Source organism: Patiria miniata, unplaced genomic scaffold, assembly GCF_015706575.1.
Source record: "Patiria miniata isolate m_02_andy unplaced genomic scaffold, ASM1570657v1 HiC_scaffold_24, whole genome shotgun sequence".
NCBI classification, from domain to species: Eukaryota; Metazoa; Echinodermata; class Asteroidea; order Valvatida; family Asterinidae; genus Patiria; species Patiria miniata.
In genome coordinates, this window is record NW_024037063.1 from 17,534,267 (window position 1) to 17,550,659 (window position 16,393).

At 40.7% G+C, this 16,393-nt stretch overlaps 2 protein-coding genes across 3 annotated transcripts; both read right to left on the reverse strand.

The window, feature by feature from the left end:
- Positions 1-1,586: 1,586 nt before the first annotated feature.
- On the reverse strand, positions 1,587-4,523 carry LOC119732344. Its single transcript, XM_038205802.1, has 4 exons — positions 4,427-4,523; positions 3,671-4,053; positions 2,822-2,935; positions 1,587-2,169 (listed from the first exon to the last, which is right to left on the reverse strand). Exons 1-4 carry the CDS (start codon positions 4,521-4,523, stop codon positions 1,639-1,641), a joined length of 1,125 nt encoding a protein of 374 aa, XP_038061730.1. The 3' UTR covers positions 1,587-1,638.
- On the reverse strand, positions 3,675-15,865 carry LOC119731504. Of its 2 annotated transcripts, XM_038204676.1 has the most exons (7): positions 15,805-15,865; positions 12,945-13,056; positions 11,467-11,840; positions 8,755-8,859; positions 5,649-7,483; positions 4,427-4,589; positions 3,675-4,053 (listed from the first exon to the last, which is right to left on the reverse strand). In XM_038204676.1, the coding sequence occupies exons 2-5, from the start codon at positions 13,027-13,029 to the stop codon at positions 6,908-6,910; spliced, it is 1,140 nt and encodes a 379-aa protein (XP_038060604.1). In that variant the 5' UTR covers positions 13,030-13,056; positions 15,805-15,865; the 3' UTR covers positions 3,675-4,053; positions 4,427-4,589; positions 5,649-6,907. The 2 variants fall into 2 exon arrangements, with proteins under 2 accessions (XP_038060604.1, XP_038060605.1); XM_038204677.1 differs by lacking the exons at positions 3,675-4,053; positions 4,427-4,589 and adding an exon at positions 5,460-5,525.
- Between the last annotated feature and the right edge of the window lie 528 nt (positions 15,866-16,393).

A 16,393-nucleotide genomic window follows, 5' to 3' on the forward strand; every position in this document is an offset into this window, starting at 1 on the left:
TCCCTTGGCAACTTGAATCTTGTAATATGAACTCATTAGAGCTTTAGAGTTCAGACATCTTAAATGCGTGTCAAGTTCAGTATTCAATTTAACTCATACACTCCTGCATGATTTATTATCTGAATATCATTTCTCTTAGTACATATGTTATAAGAAACGATTGTATTAAAACGAACAGAAATTTGAATTTAAACAATACTCAGAGTACTAAATTGTTAATGAAGAGTTAAATGCTTCAGTCAAGTTGGAACCCTCGTTACCGTGGTTTGTTTACATTAATGCTTGATTGATATATGTTATTCATTCATTCATTTAGATTTGTTATTCATTCATTCATTGTATTTCAATGTTGCCATTGTTCACAATGTGTACAAACTTGTATGAACAAAAAGAAATAGATAATTTGTAATTAGTACTTTATACGGGGTTCTTAAATGCTATAGGAGCCCAAAAATAACGACAACATGCATACAAACCAATCCTGGCACGCTAACAGTTCTATCACGAAGGTCCCCTTCAATGGCGACAGCATTATGCTAGCTAATGTTAAGATAATCCGTACGGGACAGTTGTTTGCACAATAGTGTGCATAACGGTTTCTCCATTGAAGGGGGCTTTGTGAGTGTACAATGATCACGTGTCTGGATTCGTCAATAAAAATAATTTTGTGTCCCTACTTGTGGAATTCTGAATTCGTCGTTAAGATAAAGAGGAAATCTGTTTCATGGAATTTTATCACAGAGATATCAACCAGATAATATTATTTAAAGTATAGTGCTTCGTTGTGTGTATTTGAGGGTGGCTGTATTGCATGGTTAATTCTTCAAACATAATTTAGTTACGTGTATTTGGTTTATGTACTACATTACTTTACTATGAAGGACAAATCAAAGTTTCCTGATTGTTCTGTAGTGCACGTTCGGACAAACACATTTAACAGCCAGCCGTGAGTGAGTCTGTATATCACTTTGACTTGGCCTGGGCCAATTACGCACAATGAACCATTTGTCGTATGGCCGTATTTGGAAATATAGAAGCACTCGTACTCGTACAACAAATACTGGTACTCGTGTTCGTACTCGAAAGTACAAGTACTCGCACTCGGAGACTTGTACTTGTACTCGTAAGCACTCGTAGTCGTACTCGGTAACCTAAGTACTCGGCGTTACTCGATACTCGAAAAAAAATTACTCGACTACACAACTCTGATCCCAACACTATAGACTAGCCAGAGCTCTTAAGGCCCCCCCCCCCCCATAAAAAAAGTCTCCGGTTTCTGGTAATGGAGCTTGCCCAAAAAGTGGTGGGGCGACGCGGCTTCTTTTTTTTACCTTTTTTATTCTTCAAATGTCGGCTGATGACTGCAAATGGTGCCTGACTAAACTTAGTGCAAATATATGTGAGTCCAGAGAGGCCACATGAATCTTATTCTCGATCGTTAGCCCATCTGAAAACACGTTAAAATTGTGCAGCAGCAGGATTCCTGTCAAACCAGTGAATTTGGCGGTTTTGAAACATCATCTTTCATTAAAAAACAAATACTTTTTTTTCATTTTGCCGACGCGCATGGCTACGGCAAACCGGAGACTTTTTTTTGGCCGAAAGGATAGTGAATATTATTTTGATGTTCGACCCCATTCAGCTTTTACAGAATTGTACCTTTTCAGATCCAGCTGCAGATCGCGACAGCCCGACCACCTCGTGGAAGAGTTCTGACCGGTCGTTGTTCGCATTCCAGACACCTCTCATGTTCTTGTACGCGACCAGGGCAAGCGCGGCCTGATCAAAGCGGTGCGTGTACCGCTGAGGACCTTTCTGGTTTTGCGCTAGCACACTACCTTTTGGGGCGATGCACGCCATGTTCATCGCACAGTCCACCCAGGGTCCGATGATTTTTGTCCGCACGAGGGCGCTGTTTACAAACAACAGTCGGTTGGCCTCAAAGCACATTGCGTAGCCGGCATCTGCACGGAACTGCTCCCTGTCGATGCCTATGGCTTCGAACATCTTCGGATGGGTTCTTACCAACATCTTGTTGGATTTGAACTCCATGATTCGTCTCATGAAGCCTTGCTGCTCCTTGAGCAGAGAGAAGAGGACCAGTGGATCCTGCTGGTAACGTGCTGATGCATCGCACCAAAAGATGACACCAAATTCATCCAATGTCTCCTGTTTGGCGGTGTAAACATAAATATGCACTTGACATTACTTTAGTCCATGCGCTGAACTCAGAACTTAAACTGCATAACATCGTGACCCTCAGCGGCAGAGACAAGGTTTTTGACAGTCACGACCATGGTATAATCTCTCCAATTGAGATTGCTAGTCTTCATATTTTATCTGTTTGTCAACCGAGTTTGAACTTTCTGAAGCGCAGTAACACTCATATTAATTCATCGTCATTTAAAAAACAATTATCCAAGTGACAGGAATCAGTGTGCAATATAGCATCAGTAATATTATTTCATCGGGGGTATAAGTCCACCTGCTCGCTGTGGTTTTGTTAAAAGTACAATGCCGTCAGTGCATGATTATTTGATAAACGGTCAAATAGTTCCCGTGTGTTAATAACGCGTACCTTACTTACTTACTTAGTTAGGTTGATGGGAATAGAATAGGCTAAGCCTTTGTGACCCCATATCCAATTTCTTTCCAGTAGGTATCAAGATGGTTCTTAAACAGGTTTGTTGAGGTTGCATTCACCACATGTGATGGGAGGTTGTTCCATTCAGAAATAACTCGGATGGACAAGAAGTTTTTTTCTGCAGTTCAACCCTTTCTTTAATCCTGGTTTGTAGAGCTTTAGGTTGTGACCTCTGACTTGGAATGGGTTGTCATGTCTCTGGAAGAGCTTGCTCTCCTCAATGCCTTCCAAGCCGTTGAGGATCTTATAAACCTCGATCAGGTCCATCTCCAATAATCTCTCTGTATTTACCTAAATACCTCCAATAATCTCTCTGTGTTTACCTAAACGTAAACACTGTCCGAATCAATACGCGGTGAATTTAGCAGTCTATTGGAGTCATTCTTGACAACGTCTTCCACCCACCTGTATGATCAGAGGTTTCCATGAGTATGTGTGGAGATTTCGTACATGCGGCGGGTACTTGGCAAAGTTAAAGCTTCGGAGTTCAACGTTGCAGAGCCGTTTTACCTAGTACGTGTAGTAAGAGAAACAAAACCTTTAAAGGCACGCACGTAACTTCATTTTTTTTGTGAAGGTTCTTGTTTGAACAGAACAATGTTCAAAATCCTAAGTAGGGTGCATCACAACACCCTTGGAATATTTAGCTCAGCAGCTAAGATATACTACCCCTTTTTCATAAAACAGGAAAAAACATATGCAAACTCATTGTTTCACGTTACTGAACTTCCGTTTGTAACAAAAGTATAAAAGTGTGTCCTCAGGCACACTTAAAACATAACCCTCAATTATATTCTTCCCTACAATACAGTTTCAGGAGGGATATTTTCACAGGGTATTTTGTACCATCCATGTCCTGACCTTCAGCAAGGTTGTTCTCATTAAATCGGTACGGTAGGTCCTTTACGGGTTAATGTCAATGTTATACGTACCTTCAGTTGCATTAGCATTGACATTTCACTTGTTCCAATAGGCGTTTATGTTAAGTCATTTCCAGCATGTCTTCATATGACCATTGCTTCTTACCTGTTGGATACCTGCTGTATTGAGTCCAAGGTTGTACATTACGATTCTAGTGTTCGGCAGGAATTCCTGCACGCTGGCGATCATTCCCATCGATTCCTTCAAATGATTCTGCGATATCGCAGTCACTATTACCGTCCGATTCATGAGTTCTCTTGGATCCGCAGTGACCAAACCTATCATGCGCTCATCGATTCCAACCTCTTCGATTACTCCGTTGCGTCGAACTTGACCAGTATCGATATCTCTGGACTCATTGTCAATGTCTTTGATTAGTTTCCTTTCAACCGTCGAGCTGTTGCGAGGAATGACCCCAGACAATCTGACGTCATCGGGGTCACGAGTTACCTCAGTGGGTACTTGTTTCAGAGATTTCTCCATGTAGTCTGTGAATGAAACAGAAAGTTTGAAATCAATTCATAAAAAATACACCATTTTGCCTAACCCTAATCAGGCCGGGTCATTTTGACCATCTCTCAGCCGGCGGGCGGATTCCCCCCCCCCCCCTAAAATCTCAACCATCGAGTGACGAAAAAAATTTGAAACTTTGTACATGCATAGAGCAACTCATCATAAACATACCCAGGACATTTCATGACTATAGTCAAAAGATTTTGGAATTATGGCTAATTAATTATTCATAATTTTTTAATTAAAATTAAAACAATTTAAGGCTTTAGTGGACAAAGTTGAGGGGGAGGACGAATTCCGCCGCGGCCCTTTTAGGGTTAAAATATGGTCATTTCGTGTACATCACACCTTGTTTCATGAAGACGTGGTACCCGACCATCGCAGCACAGAGGACTATCAACACAGATAAGGCGAGTTTCATGTACAGAAGAGTCTGACTGGCCATCGCAACATGCCGTAGAGGTTTATAGCCTTGCAGATTACGTCACCAACAGTATCACAGTTGCTACACCTTGAAAGTGGTATGGAAGAAAAGAAATTAAGTTTTGTACAATGTAGTAAACAACCCAGAATTCCCACTGTCTTTCATTTCTTTCAGCATAACATTTGCTTCTTATTGTGTGGCGAATGTATAGGCCTACATGTAGTCCGAAAATTTGGGACTCTCAACACTGTGTATGAGAGTCCCAAAACTTCAGCTATTGAAAACATGCAATACAAGAAAATAGACTGGCACATGAAACAACCAGTCCAACACCCCTTTAGTAATGCATCAACCAACCGTGTGAAAAGAAACATCTGGGACCTAGTCTATCTTTTTCTACACATTCTCCCCAGTCATGCCTCAAGACTACTGAAGGGTCAATCTTTTCAAAAAGTTGGACACGTACCAGTCTAGTATTAGCTTCAAATTGAAATCACTTGGCATCACTCTCGGGTGCAAAATGTTGAAAAAAGTCTCCTTTAAAATTGAATTCAGACCTCAAACTTGGCTGGTGAGCGAAATACTATAATAAGAACTTTAACCCCCCTCCCCAAGCTCTGTCATAAAAAATATTTTTCATAAAAATTCCAAAAAAATAATGCAAAAAACCGCCCTGCTCTGACACCCCCCCCCCCCAAAAAGACAAAAAAAACTGTCTACATTTAAGAATGTTTTGCTGATATGAAACCCCCCCCCCCCCCCCGCAAAAATCTTGGGTCCTCCCCATTTTGTCAGCTAAAACAAATGAGTAATATAATGTTGGCCTGATTAGGTTTTGCATGGTAGTTTTTTCTGCACTCAAGGTGCCGGTCTGTGTTAGAGCATACCTCAGAGCGTGGTCAGATGTATTTTAACATTTTAACATTTAGTAACAATGAATGCACTTACTCATGCCTATCCAAGCAATGTCAATCCATCGCCTTCTGCCTACGCCTTTAACACTATACATGCACATGTCGTCCTCTGGTTGTTAAATCAGAGTAAAACGCATTAGATCGAGCATTGTTTTTTTTTTTACATGGAGGAATAAACACATACATATTATATTCATCCATGATTATACTACCGCAAAGAAATGTATTATACCTGTAAAGGGACAAGCACCATGTCTTCACTGGTTGGGCCTCCAGTCTTCATTGGAAATTCCGTTGTATGTTAACATAATATTAATATTGCTTCAACTTCATTTAGTGGTCGCGACAGTCACGCTTCGCAGGCTGTGTTTATGATCTCTTGCGACAACACTGGCCAACAATACAATGGCCAACACTGGCCAACGTATTACGTAACAACATGTAGAGAGACTCAAACATTGAAAATAAAGCGTGGCGTTGCGTCAAAGTAGACATAACGACGTGGCGACAAATTACAAATATGACCGCCCTCTCCACATGTTTACTTTTCCTGACGAAGTTTTATTTACATGTATTTTTAATGTTATCATAAAAATGTTTTTAGTTCAATAATCACGAAAGATCACGAAGGGCCTTTAAAACCTCTGAACATGTCTGACAATACACAGACAGGGATAATGGTTTTGAAGTCCGTCCTTTGCATGGAATGGTTCAACAAGCTGTACAGTTCAAGTTCAAGTAAGCAGGAATCACTGAGGCGTTGAGATGCCGTGCTTCCCTGCCAGATCGTTCAATCGTTCCTAGATTACTTGCAGTTCCTTCAAATAAAGTAGGCAGTGGCATAGCCGGGGGCAAATCATTTTTTTCCAAAAACAACATCCACAATACATGGTGGTCTAGAGCCCTCTTTACTTATTATGAGACGTACGCAGGTATTACCATGAATTTCCTGCTCAATCGGTAGAGTCTTGATTTTGTACCGCTGGGGATCCTCGTGGTGTGGGTTCAAATGGGGTTTTTTTTGTTCTAATCTAAAGCTTTGGAGGATTTTTTTCCTCATAAAGTGGGAATTTCATTACGTTCGAATTCATTTCTTTTTTATCATTCTATTGTTTTTGTCCTGTTTTTAATGTCCAAAATGTCAAAGCGTACACCCTTTGCGGCAGCCGGGGGTGCAGAATGGCAGATTGCCACGGGATGCAGATTTGAAAAGCAAATCGGGACGTTGATAGAAGTAAAATCAGGACGGTGAAGACGTATTAAACGGGACGAAAATTCTGTTTTGCAACGGGCAAACAACACCCATTGATACACGCCTGATACCAGGGGAGGCCCTTAATAAAGCGTTTAAGAACCAGCATCGCTTTGGTTACGTTGATTTGAATGCGAAAAAATCAAGATGGCCGAAACATGATAATGGGCTATACATCTAACGGCACCGCTAAATACAGCTGATGCTAGAAATATAAAACGAAGACTAGTAGAGCTAAGTTACCAGTCATTGGGGAAGATAGGTAACCAGTCACTGACTGTCAGTGACTGGTTGCAGACCTTCGCCTTTTCGTAGCCTTCACTGGAACGGGCCACTTTAACAACGTCTTGAAACAGTTCCGACCGGTCATTTTGCTCCTTGAACACACCCCTCAGATTCTTGTAGATGATTAGGGCGAGTGCGGCCTGATCAAAACGGTGCGTGTACAGCTTTGGTCCCGCCATGAATTGCCGTATGACGCTCCCATTCGGGGCGATGCAGGCGGGCCTAAGTGCACAGTCCACCCAAGGCTCGATGATGTTCCTTCGCACGAGGGCGCTGTTCACAAACAGCAGGCGGTTGGCCTCGATGCACATGGCGTAGTCGCCGTCCTTCTTGAAGTTTTCCCTGTCTATGCCTAGTGCCTCAAACATCTTAGGGTGAGTACGAATCAGCATGTAATCAGGTTTGTACTGAACGACTCGGCGCATGAAGCCGTGTTGCTCCTTTAGCAATGTGAACAGGACCAGTGGATTTCTCTTGAATCGCGCCGACGCATCGCACCAAAAGACGATGCCAAACTCATTCAACGCTCCCTGCAAATTGTGCAAAAGATATTGAGTTCATTTATGGATATTTCAAACACACTGAGTCTGGTTTTTTTTGGATGAGAGTATTATATTATCAATGGGTTTGCGTGCATTCCTAGGCAACTGTTGCAGCTTAATAGCTGAGGGAAGGTCATGTCTGTTTACCAATTAAAATGACGGTTATACAGGGTGAGTTCAAAAAAAGCAGAACCCAAACCCCCAAAATTATATTTCATATTTGAAAAAAAATATGTAGCACCAAATATAATCATGACCCGAAAGCCAATGTCATAAGCTACTTTTAGATGAAACAAATTACTGATATTGCTCCAACCGTTCAAAGTATAAGCACAATGACCCCAAAACCTCATCCGTCCAAAATGCAATTTCAATAATCGTCGTCACAATTGTCTGCAAACTTCACCAGCGATAAAACCTTAGTTTCAAAGTTTAACATGTTCAACAAAGTCCTTTTGAAGGACCGTCTTTTAAAAAAGTGGATTTTACAAATCATATTGTTTGTCGAACCACGGTTATTAATAAAGATATTGTGAACTACAGTTGTTGACAGTTGTTCGGACAAGTATTCTGTGTCATTTTCTTTGTTGTTCCAAACAGTCAAAATACACAATAAACTGCTTTTCTTGTTGGACGAAACAGGTTTTAGGGCCATTGCGTTTAAATGGTGATATTCTTTGAACGGATTGAGCAATTTAAGTATTTTTTTCATCTAAAAGTGAAATTGGCTTTTCAGCAAATATTATGTTTCGTGCTATGTATTTTTTAAATATGAAATATATTTTTGGGGGGGGTTGGGCTCCGCTTTTATTACTCACCCTGTATCTGGTGTCGGTCTCTGCATGATCTGCGACTTTTCGGTGCTCTGTTATGACCTATAGGTATACGATTCACAAACTGTATAACATTTCTTCTATGTCGCCATTTGAAACTGAATTTGTCTCGCAACCGAACGCCTCGGGCAATGCAGCTTAAATATGCTCGCTGCTTCAGCTCCTATTAAAACTGTATGGTTGTCTTAATGTACTTTCACTGGATTTAACTGCTGTTCTAGGTATTGACGATGGTATTGACCATATGAAACATTTCGAAAACTTCCTGTCGTTTTCATTCTGAGCGTTTGAAAGATTCACCCGAAGGAGACAAATTATAACATTTATTTTAGCCACAATCGACATTGAAAAGAGACTAAAGGAATGAAGGAGCGTGGGCACGTGAAAATCCTCAAGTATTTGTGTCATTTCTTCGGTAAAATTTACCTGAATTATAAGCGGTTTCCACGCGAACTTTAAGAGATTCCTGACGTGTGACGGATACATGCTGAAATCAAACGTTCGAAGTTCTACATTGCAAAGACGTCTCACCTAAAGATAAAAACAAACAAATGGTAGGGCTCATTTTAATGGAACAATGTGTCTTGAAGGTAGTTCAAAGGCACTAAGTAATGGCGGCATGAGTATGACACTTCAGTAAGATAGAACTGGAAGTCAAACGCATAGAACAACACAGGGTTGGTAGTCGGTGGCCTTGTTCGATGTTTTTTGTGGATTTTTGTTTTGTGTAGGTCCGAGACAAAAAAATGACGTCGTGTTTCCCAAACGAGACCCGACGGTATCAAAGGAGGGCGCTCTCTCTACAATGCGTATTCATGATGTCCAGGGCTTTAGAGAATAAGTTATATAACAAGTAATGAATGTGTTTAAATCACCAACGATTGGAAGCTGATTCGTGGACTGGTTTGAAGTAGTCCTGGCTCGGAGGTGATCCGAGTTCGAATCCCAGTGAGCGTTTTTCACTTCTTCTGATTTTACCTTTTAATATTACTAAAGTGCAGCCTGAAGGAAAATTTCTCACCAAACGTAATAGTAGGCCAGCCAAATGTGGAAAAGTTCTCTAGAAAAAAAATTCACGGCATTTTTCGGCAATAGCTTGCATCCATGCTAGATCAATTCTTTGAACCATAACAAACAAGATGTGTGTGGATGCCATCGTTAAGTTTGACCCTTAATGTCTAATTTGCATAAATCGTTAATGCCTACCATGTCATATATCCCCCCCCCCCCATATTTGGGTACATTTGTTATGTTGTCTTTAGATATCTTTTACCTTGTCTTTAGATATATTCAAGTATTCTTGCTAAACCTCAGTTTTGATGAGCTTCAAAAGCACCAAGTTGCTTAATGGCGCAGTTACCCTATTAAAACCTTATGGAAAATCATGTGAGGAATAACAACATGGTGATATTAAGCCCAGCGAACAAAACGGGGAAAACGAAGTGTCCGTTAATTGGCCTAATTAGTAAAGGGTTTCCTACTTAATGATATCTGAAGATAAGGTAAATGCACACAACAAATGGGTATAAAAGTAGCCATTTTGGATCGTTACTATGTCCTCATATGCTTAAGAAAAATGTTATTAAAGTGAGGATATTAGAAGGATGACCAGAATATACTTTTCAAAAAAATAAAAAAATAAAGAATATTATTCAAATATATGAATAAATATATTACACTGCAGAGTTTAATAATTTATGCAAATAAGGTATATTTTGGGTCAAATTAGGGTGGCATCCACCTACATTTTCTTCTCCATTCTTTGACTATTTGATCTGACAGGGTTGCCTGCTATTACCAAAATGTCGTCCACAGTGTAATATTCCACTTTGGCTGGTCCACTACAAAGCTTATCTTCGGTTTGTGGTGTGGAGAACAAGGCATTAGATATGCATGTTCGCAATTCGCAATTCGCTCCCCGCCTAGCTCCCATAAGTAAGCTCACATGTAACTAAATGAATTTCTCCCGTTTGGAAGACCGTATCTCCATGTAACTCCCAGGGTTTGTTTCCATTATAATGACTACGTGCAAAAATCGACATGTTCAGTATTTTTCTTTGAAATTGGAAATTGGAAAAACATGCTTGGGTACGTCCATGTTTTTAAGCTATAACACTGGTGTTTGCATTATATGCTTATCTTTTCAAGCCTCACGAATATTTATATGGTTCTTATCATTAGGCGTATGGTGTGCAGTAAAAATGTGCACTATCGCCTCCTTCACAATTTATTATTAATAAATATCACCCTTTTTCCCCAGCTCCCATTGGTCGGTACCGAGACCCGCGCGAAGTCACGCCGAGTCACGCTAATGAATATGCTAATCATGCGCTTCATCATCACTGTTGCGGCAAAATCGGCTAACCTGAAAAAACACGTTATGTTTTGGTCTCAAAAAGTCCTAGTCCAGTGAGGTTTGCCTTGGAGCTAGTTCAAGGGGTAATTCTAGCGTTTGCTAAAACAGATTGAGCTAAAAATTGGAATGTACGAAGATGATATTAGCGTTCAACTACTCGTGAAATAACGACTGGTGAGGATTCCTAGAAATTGAGACAAGTAAAAAAATTTAGGGACCTTTTCGAATGATGTTTGCACGACATTTTAGGTCAGTTTTACCAGTGACTATGGACGTTTGGGCTTCAATAGCAGTGATTAGTTTTGCACTGACATTAAGTTTAAATTTTTTTTCGTTAAAATTTGTTCTGTTAAAATTTAACATTTCAATCATACTGAGCATATTTTCTAAAAAACAGAACGTTGAAAAAACCTTGTTTCGAGGTGCATTGATTTCACTGTTCTGTTTTTAGCGTCGCAATATGCGTCATCGGATTAAATATTGCCTAAAAACGCTAGACGCGAAGCCTTTGCAACCACACGGCTAATAATACTCGATGCTGTCCAAGAGCTCGCGAGAAAAACCAACAAGCTTACTCCGGGAAGAACTCGAACCCACGACCTCCTGCTTGCAAAATGCAGACGTCTTACAACTCAACCACCGCGCTTGACGGGTCCGCTGGTTGGTTCGAGTCCCATTATAGCAACGAGTATATACCGCAATCGATTACATTTTGGTATGGAACTAAGTTTGTTTGGGGGCCATTCACTAAAAAAAATGCATAATTTGATTAACATTCTAACCTGTTTAATACCTCTTGGAGTAAGGCCCAGGTCATACATTATGATTCTAGTGTGTGGCAGGAATTCCTGCACGCTGCCGATCATTCCCTTCGATTCCTTCAAATGATTCTGCGATATCGCAGTCACTATCACCATCCGATTCATCAGCTCTTTTGGCTCGGCAGTCTCTAAATCGATCATGGTCCCACCGACTCCGACTACGTCGCTTCTTTCGTGCACTGTTTCTTCTTCAGCGTCGATTTTTGCGATGCCGGTGACAATTTGTTGGACAGGTTGACGTTCGAATAATGTTCCGTTTCTGGTCATAACATCTGGGGGATTGACGTCATCGTCGAGGTAGCCCAATGCAATCTTCACGTATTCACTGACGCGCCCTGAAGAAAAAAAAACCCTTTTTTATATGCTTGAACAATTTCCACCTTTACCGAGTAGTTGTAACCGATAGTCCTAATGGAAAATTATACTTATAAACCGTTCATTTTCTTAAAACTACGATGTTTGGGGTAGAAAAACCAATTATGACAACCAACCCTTGTTTTCGTGATCGGCATGATCTGAAACCAGTGATCGATGGGGTTGTGCCCCCACCCCCTCCACCACACAACATCCACCCCTTTAAAAAGAAAGAGAGAGCGCGGAGAAAAGGGGAAAACAGAAAAGGGCCGATGCAAATAAAATGTGTGTACATTGCACAATAGAAACTGCCAGCAAGGTGGCAAAAACGCAACTACGCGTGGAGTACATTTTAGCAAGAAAAGCACCCGGCGTCAGATGAGGTCCAACCCTATCCCCCCCCCCCCCCCCCCCCCGCGCTTTTTTTTTCCAAGACGGGTCTAAAAATACTCGTGAGCCCTCAAATGTTAATGAAGTTTGGGACTTGTAAGTTACTGGTACTTTTGGAGCTGGGCAGTATTAGGCCTGAAGCTGGGACTAGCAAGTTTTAGGGGTGCATGACATTTGGGCAATTGTTATTTTTTGTACTTGTTTACTTCTATTTTATTTGTTTGTATTTATAAGTACTGTGAACTAGATTTGTTTTTTGTCTCGACTTGATGCAATCTGTGATTGCCACATCTTGTCTTTAGAAACAAATAAACCATTTTATATTAATGATATTAATAATAATTACTCTAAATGCTATAATAGGGCGACTTTCCCATAGACTTGTGCACGAACCTAAACTGTCACCTCACCCAAGTATACCTTATTTATCCTTTCTCCACGAAATTAGTTGTTTTTACTAATTGGACCACGAGGAATCGATCTAAATGGTTTGCGACACGAACATTCCTTGTCCTAAGGGTCGTTTTAGCAATAGGGTGACACCAAATTATCGCCCCAATAAGGCGTGTCGTCCTAATCGAGACGCGAATTGAAAAAACTGTCGCTTGTTTGCAGGATTCTGTACATTAAGACAAAAAGGCCTTGCGGGGGGTGGGGGGGTTGCACTACCGGAAACATAATTGTACCGTACGTACCTTGATGAACACCGATGTAGAACACCATTGTTAGGACGCAGATGACGAGTACTGTGGTCATCCTCGCTTTGTTCGTGAACATCATGACTTCGGGTCAACAGACAGAAACTGACTCAACAAAATCCAAGAAAGAAATGAAACAACAACATAAATATCCACAACTCGTCATACATTAGGTGCCATAAAAATGGCGCGGGCACGTGATACGTAAGCGCGGCTCGGGAAAGTTGCCTGTTCATCACTATTTTGTGTTGTTATTGCACCATTCACATTTCCCATGGTAAGTCCGATGAAATAACCATGCAATGCATGGTTTTAAAGAGGTTGTGGAATGCTGAAAGTCGTTTTGTTTTTACATATTTTTTTAATTGTAGAGTAGACCCATATATATCATAATGACAAAGTCCCATTCTTTTGTAATGTGCGTTGATGTTTATAAAACTGAAATTCATCGAGTAATGTGTTGGTCGTCGAGTGCATAATTGAAATCAACAGTCGTCGGGTTCTTCGTAAAATCAGGAAAAATCGTGACGTATAAACAGGACTCGTTTATACTACGCTGCTAGGGAGTCCTGTTTATTACGTCACGATTTACTATGTTTTGTTTGCTGCCCCATCGACGAATTTTACACAAATTGCACATAAAACAGCTCTCAAAAGTACCTTTTGTACTCATTTCATGAGAGACGCAATAGTCGTTTTTATTTCATCACGCCTTAGGCTACATAATACCCGGGAAATGACGAAAATGTCCTCGAGCATTCCACAACCTCTTTAACAAGCAACTTTAACCAAGCCGCACACGTATATCACGTACGCGTACCGACTACAATGGTCCGTAATAGTTCCTATTATACGAGTGGCACAAAAACCCGTTAACCCGACGGTGCCCTGTGCCACTCTACAATAATTATGAGTTCAAGGATTCTGCCTTGTATTAGCATCCAATTGCATAGCCAGCAGGCTGATTGTGTCCGTTCTATATGCGCACTACTTGCGCTAACTATAGTCCCTTTCACCACTCAATAATTATACATGCAAACATCACAATTAGTTGCATGTAGCCTGTCGCCATGGCTAGCGTCGGCTGATTTATTTTCAGTTCATTAATACAGTTCAAAAATCACAATCATGTTTACATTCAAATTGCTGTATGATACATTGTAATAACAAAAACATTCGATGGAAGCTCTTTTTCAACGATTGAAGTCTTCGTATATAGCTCACTTTCAATAACGCTGCTGTAACTTATATTTTGATTAATGCTGTATTAGTATAGATCTATGATTTCGCTGTATAACTGGCTTTGCCCAGGGTGAAAAACCAGAGATAAAACTCTATGAGGTAAAACTCTGGAAAACCTTGAGGCCTGTCCCTTATACATTGTGTAATTCTTGAATGCATAATTTACTGGTACGTATACATACTCAAAGTGTCTCATCTTCTTTTAAATAAAATATACCATGTATTATGGTCGTTATGACAAAATACCGACCTAGCGCGTGGTGGACGCAGGCTAGAGTGGCCATACCACGGCCACACACGCCCTTTACTCGATTACGTCCTCACTGACATTCTATTTAAATTAACCCTATTCTTCATCCTGATCACTCAAGCATCAAGCTTGTGAGTAAATACAGGCAAATTTTTCCTGCTATACTTCGTACCGCAGGAAAATAAACTTCGCTCGTAAAGATGATCCCGTCGCATCAGTTAATTTGCGACGGGACAATAAAAAAATACCTTTTTTTAACGGGACTGCTGCTGCATAATAATTCACCGCTGGAAATAAAGCCACAGTAGTGATTCACATTAAATATGAAGTCGTATACCAGCATATCTACGACGTTTTTCTTTTCTTCTTTTTTTATTTATTTATTTATTTAAGATTACTTGTCTTTTTTTGTGTTCATCATTATTTGTTTAAATGTTTTGTTATTTTATATTATATAATTTTTTTTGGGGGGGAGGGCACTTTTCACATGCGACATAATTTGTAGTAGGGCCTAATTATTCTAATAAGTGCTTAAATAATTTCCTGGTTGTGCTTTATACATAATAGTAGCACTTATGCCAAACCCTGTGGTGCATAAATAGACTTTTAATTTAAACCTAGATATCTTTATATTTGAGTTTGAATGGGGGTTACGTGGGGTTTTTTTCACCTCCACACATTTCAATTATCTCGTAACGAGTGCCTTTTTTACCTTGCCCTTTTTTACAAGGGCACACGTGAAAAATATGGGAACAATTGAATAGTTCGCATGAGCGCCTGCATTTACGGAGGCCGTCCCTATACCTTTCAGCACAGATGAGGTGAGTGCCCTTTTTCACGTGTACGTACCCCACCTGCACCCAATCAAAATGAACTTGCTACGCCACTGTAGTCGAGTATTTCGTTGTGTGTTCAATAAATGGAGATCTAGTTGTACAAGAAACATGAACCACTGAAATAAAGCACCCTTGGCCAGCCATTTCTCAAGCTATTTCTCCGGGAAGGATATAGGCTCATATAGATTCTACTGTTCGTTTTCCTCCGTACACTTACACTACTACCTCTGTATCTGTAAACAGGAAATTGTTTAGGTTCATCAATTCAATATAGTTTCTGAACTGTAACAGCATTTTTTCTGTTACACAGAGCGTGTCCTGTAGTAGAACTAACTTATGGCAAACCATTCAGCCGGCAGCCCCATGAAATTGTCCCTTGTTCAGTGTAAGCTAATGAGCCACTATATAGTTCTTACCTCTGAGTATTGCCACACGAAATGTCACAGAGCCACGCACGTTTCGTGTGCTACTTCTTGGCTTTGATCTGTTTGACACAGCCATACAAAATTTTCTTCCTTCAAGTACTTACCAGCTAAGGCGAGTGAGTGGTATTGGCACCGACTTACGACCCCGTCAGCGTAAAATTCCTTGACCTCTACTGAACCCCGGCTCCGTACTGCAATAAATTGATGGCGCCCTCGGGTATATGCGAGACACAGGCGTTGAATCGCGAGAGTTGCACTTACCGATTGGTCATAGGCCTACCCACTACTGCCCTCTATTCCCAAGGCCAAATTCAGAACTCGGTTTGTTTTTTGGAGGTCAAATTGCTTTTTTTTGCTCCCCGAAAAAGTGGGTCCAAAACTGTTCCGCCCCAAATTTAATATGAAAAGCAAGGGGGCATATGTATTTTGTTGAGTTTTGTGGGTGGTGTGCGCAGTGGCTGCCCTTTTTTGCAACGTCACTAACTATTTTTTTTTTCATGGGATTCTCTTTTCCTTGGTGGGGGATGGACCCCGTTCCGCCCTTCCCCCCCCCCCCTCCCGGATCAACCGTTATTTAATTCTTGAGCTCTGTATTTGTAGAGTCCGGTTATAACTCAACCTCGTCCCCATGGTGTCAAGCTCCCACCACTACCTGCTCTCTCACCCTGGTATCAGTATCACATTACATGTTAT

What these genes read in the sequence shown, in the direction of transcription:
- LOC119732344 (XM_038205802.1), bottom strand. Translation starts at nt 4,523, where the DNA reads ATGGCCAGTCAGACTCTTCTGTACATGAAACTCGCCTTATCTGTGTTG. An exon ending in CCACGTCTTCATGAAACAAG is followed by an intron (nt 4,054 to 4,426) that starts GTGTGATGTACA and finishes TTTCATTCACAG; the next exon opens with ACTACATGGAGAAATCTCTG. An exon ending in ATACAGCAGGTATCCAACAG is followed by an intron (nt 2,936 to 3,670) that starts GTAAGAAGCAAT and finishes GGAGGTATTTAG; the next exon opens with GTAAATACAGAGAGATTATT.
- LOC119731504 (XM_038204676.1), bottom strand. Translation starts at nt 13,029, where the DNA reads ATGATGTTCACGAACAAAGCGAGGATGACCACAGTACTCGTCATCTGC. An exon ending in CTACATCGGTGTTCATCAAG is followed by an intron (nt 11,841 to 12,944) that starts GTACGTACGGTA and finishes TTTTTTCTTCAG; the next exon opens with GGCGCGTCAGTGAATACGTG. An exon ending in GGAAACCGCTTATAATTCAG is followed by an intron (nt 7,484 to 8,754) that starts GTAAATTTTACC and finishes CACAATTTGCAG; the next exon opens with GGAGCGTTGAATGAGTTTGG.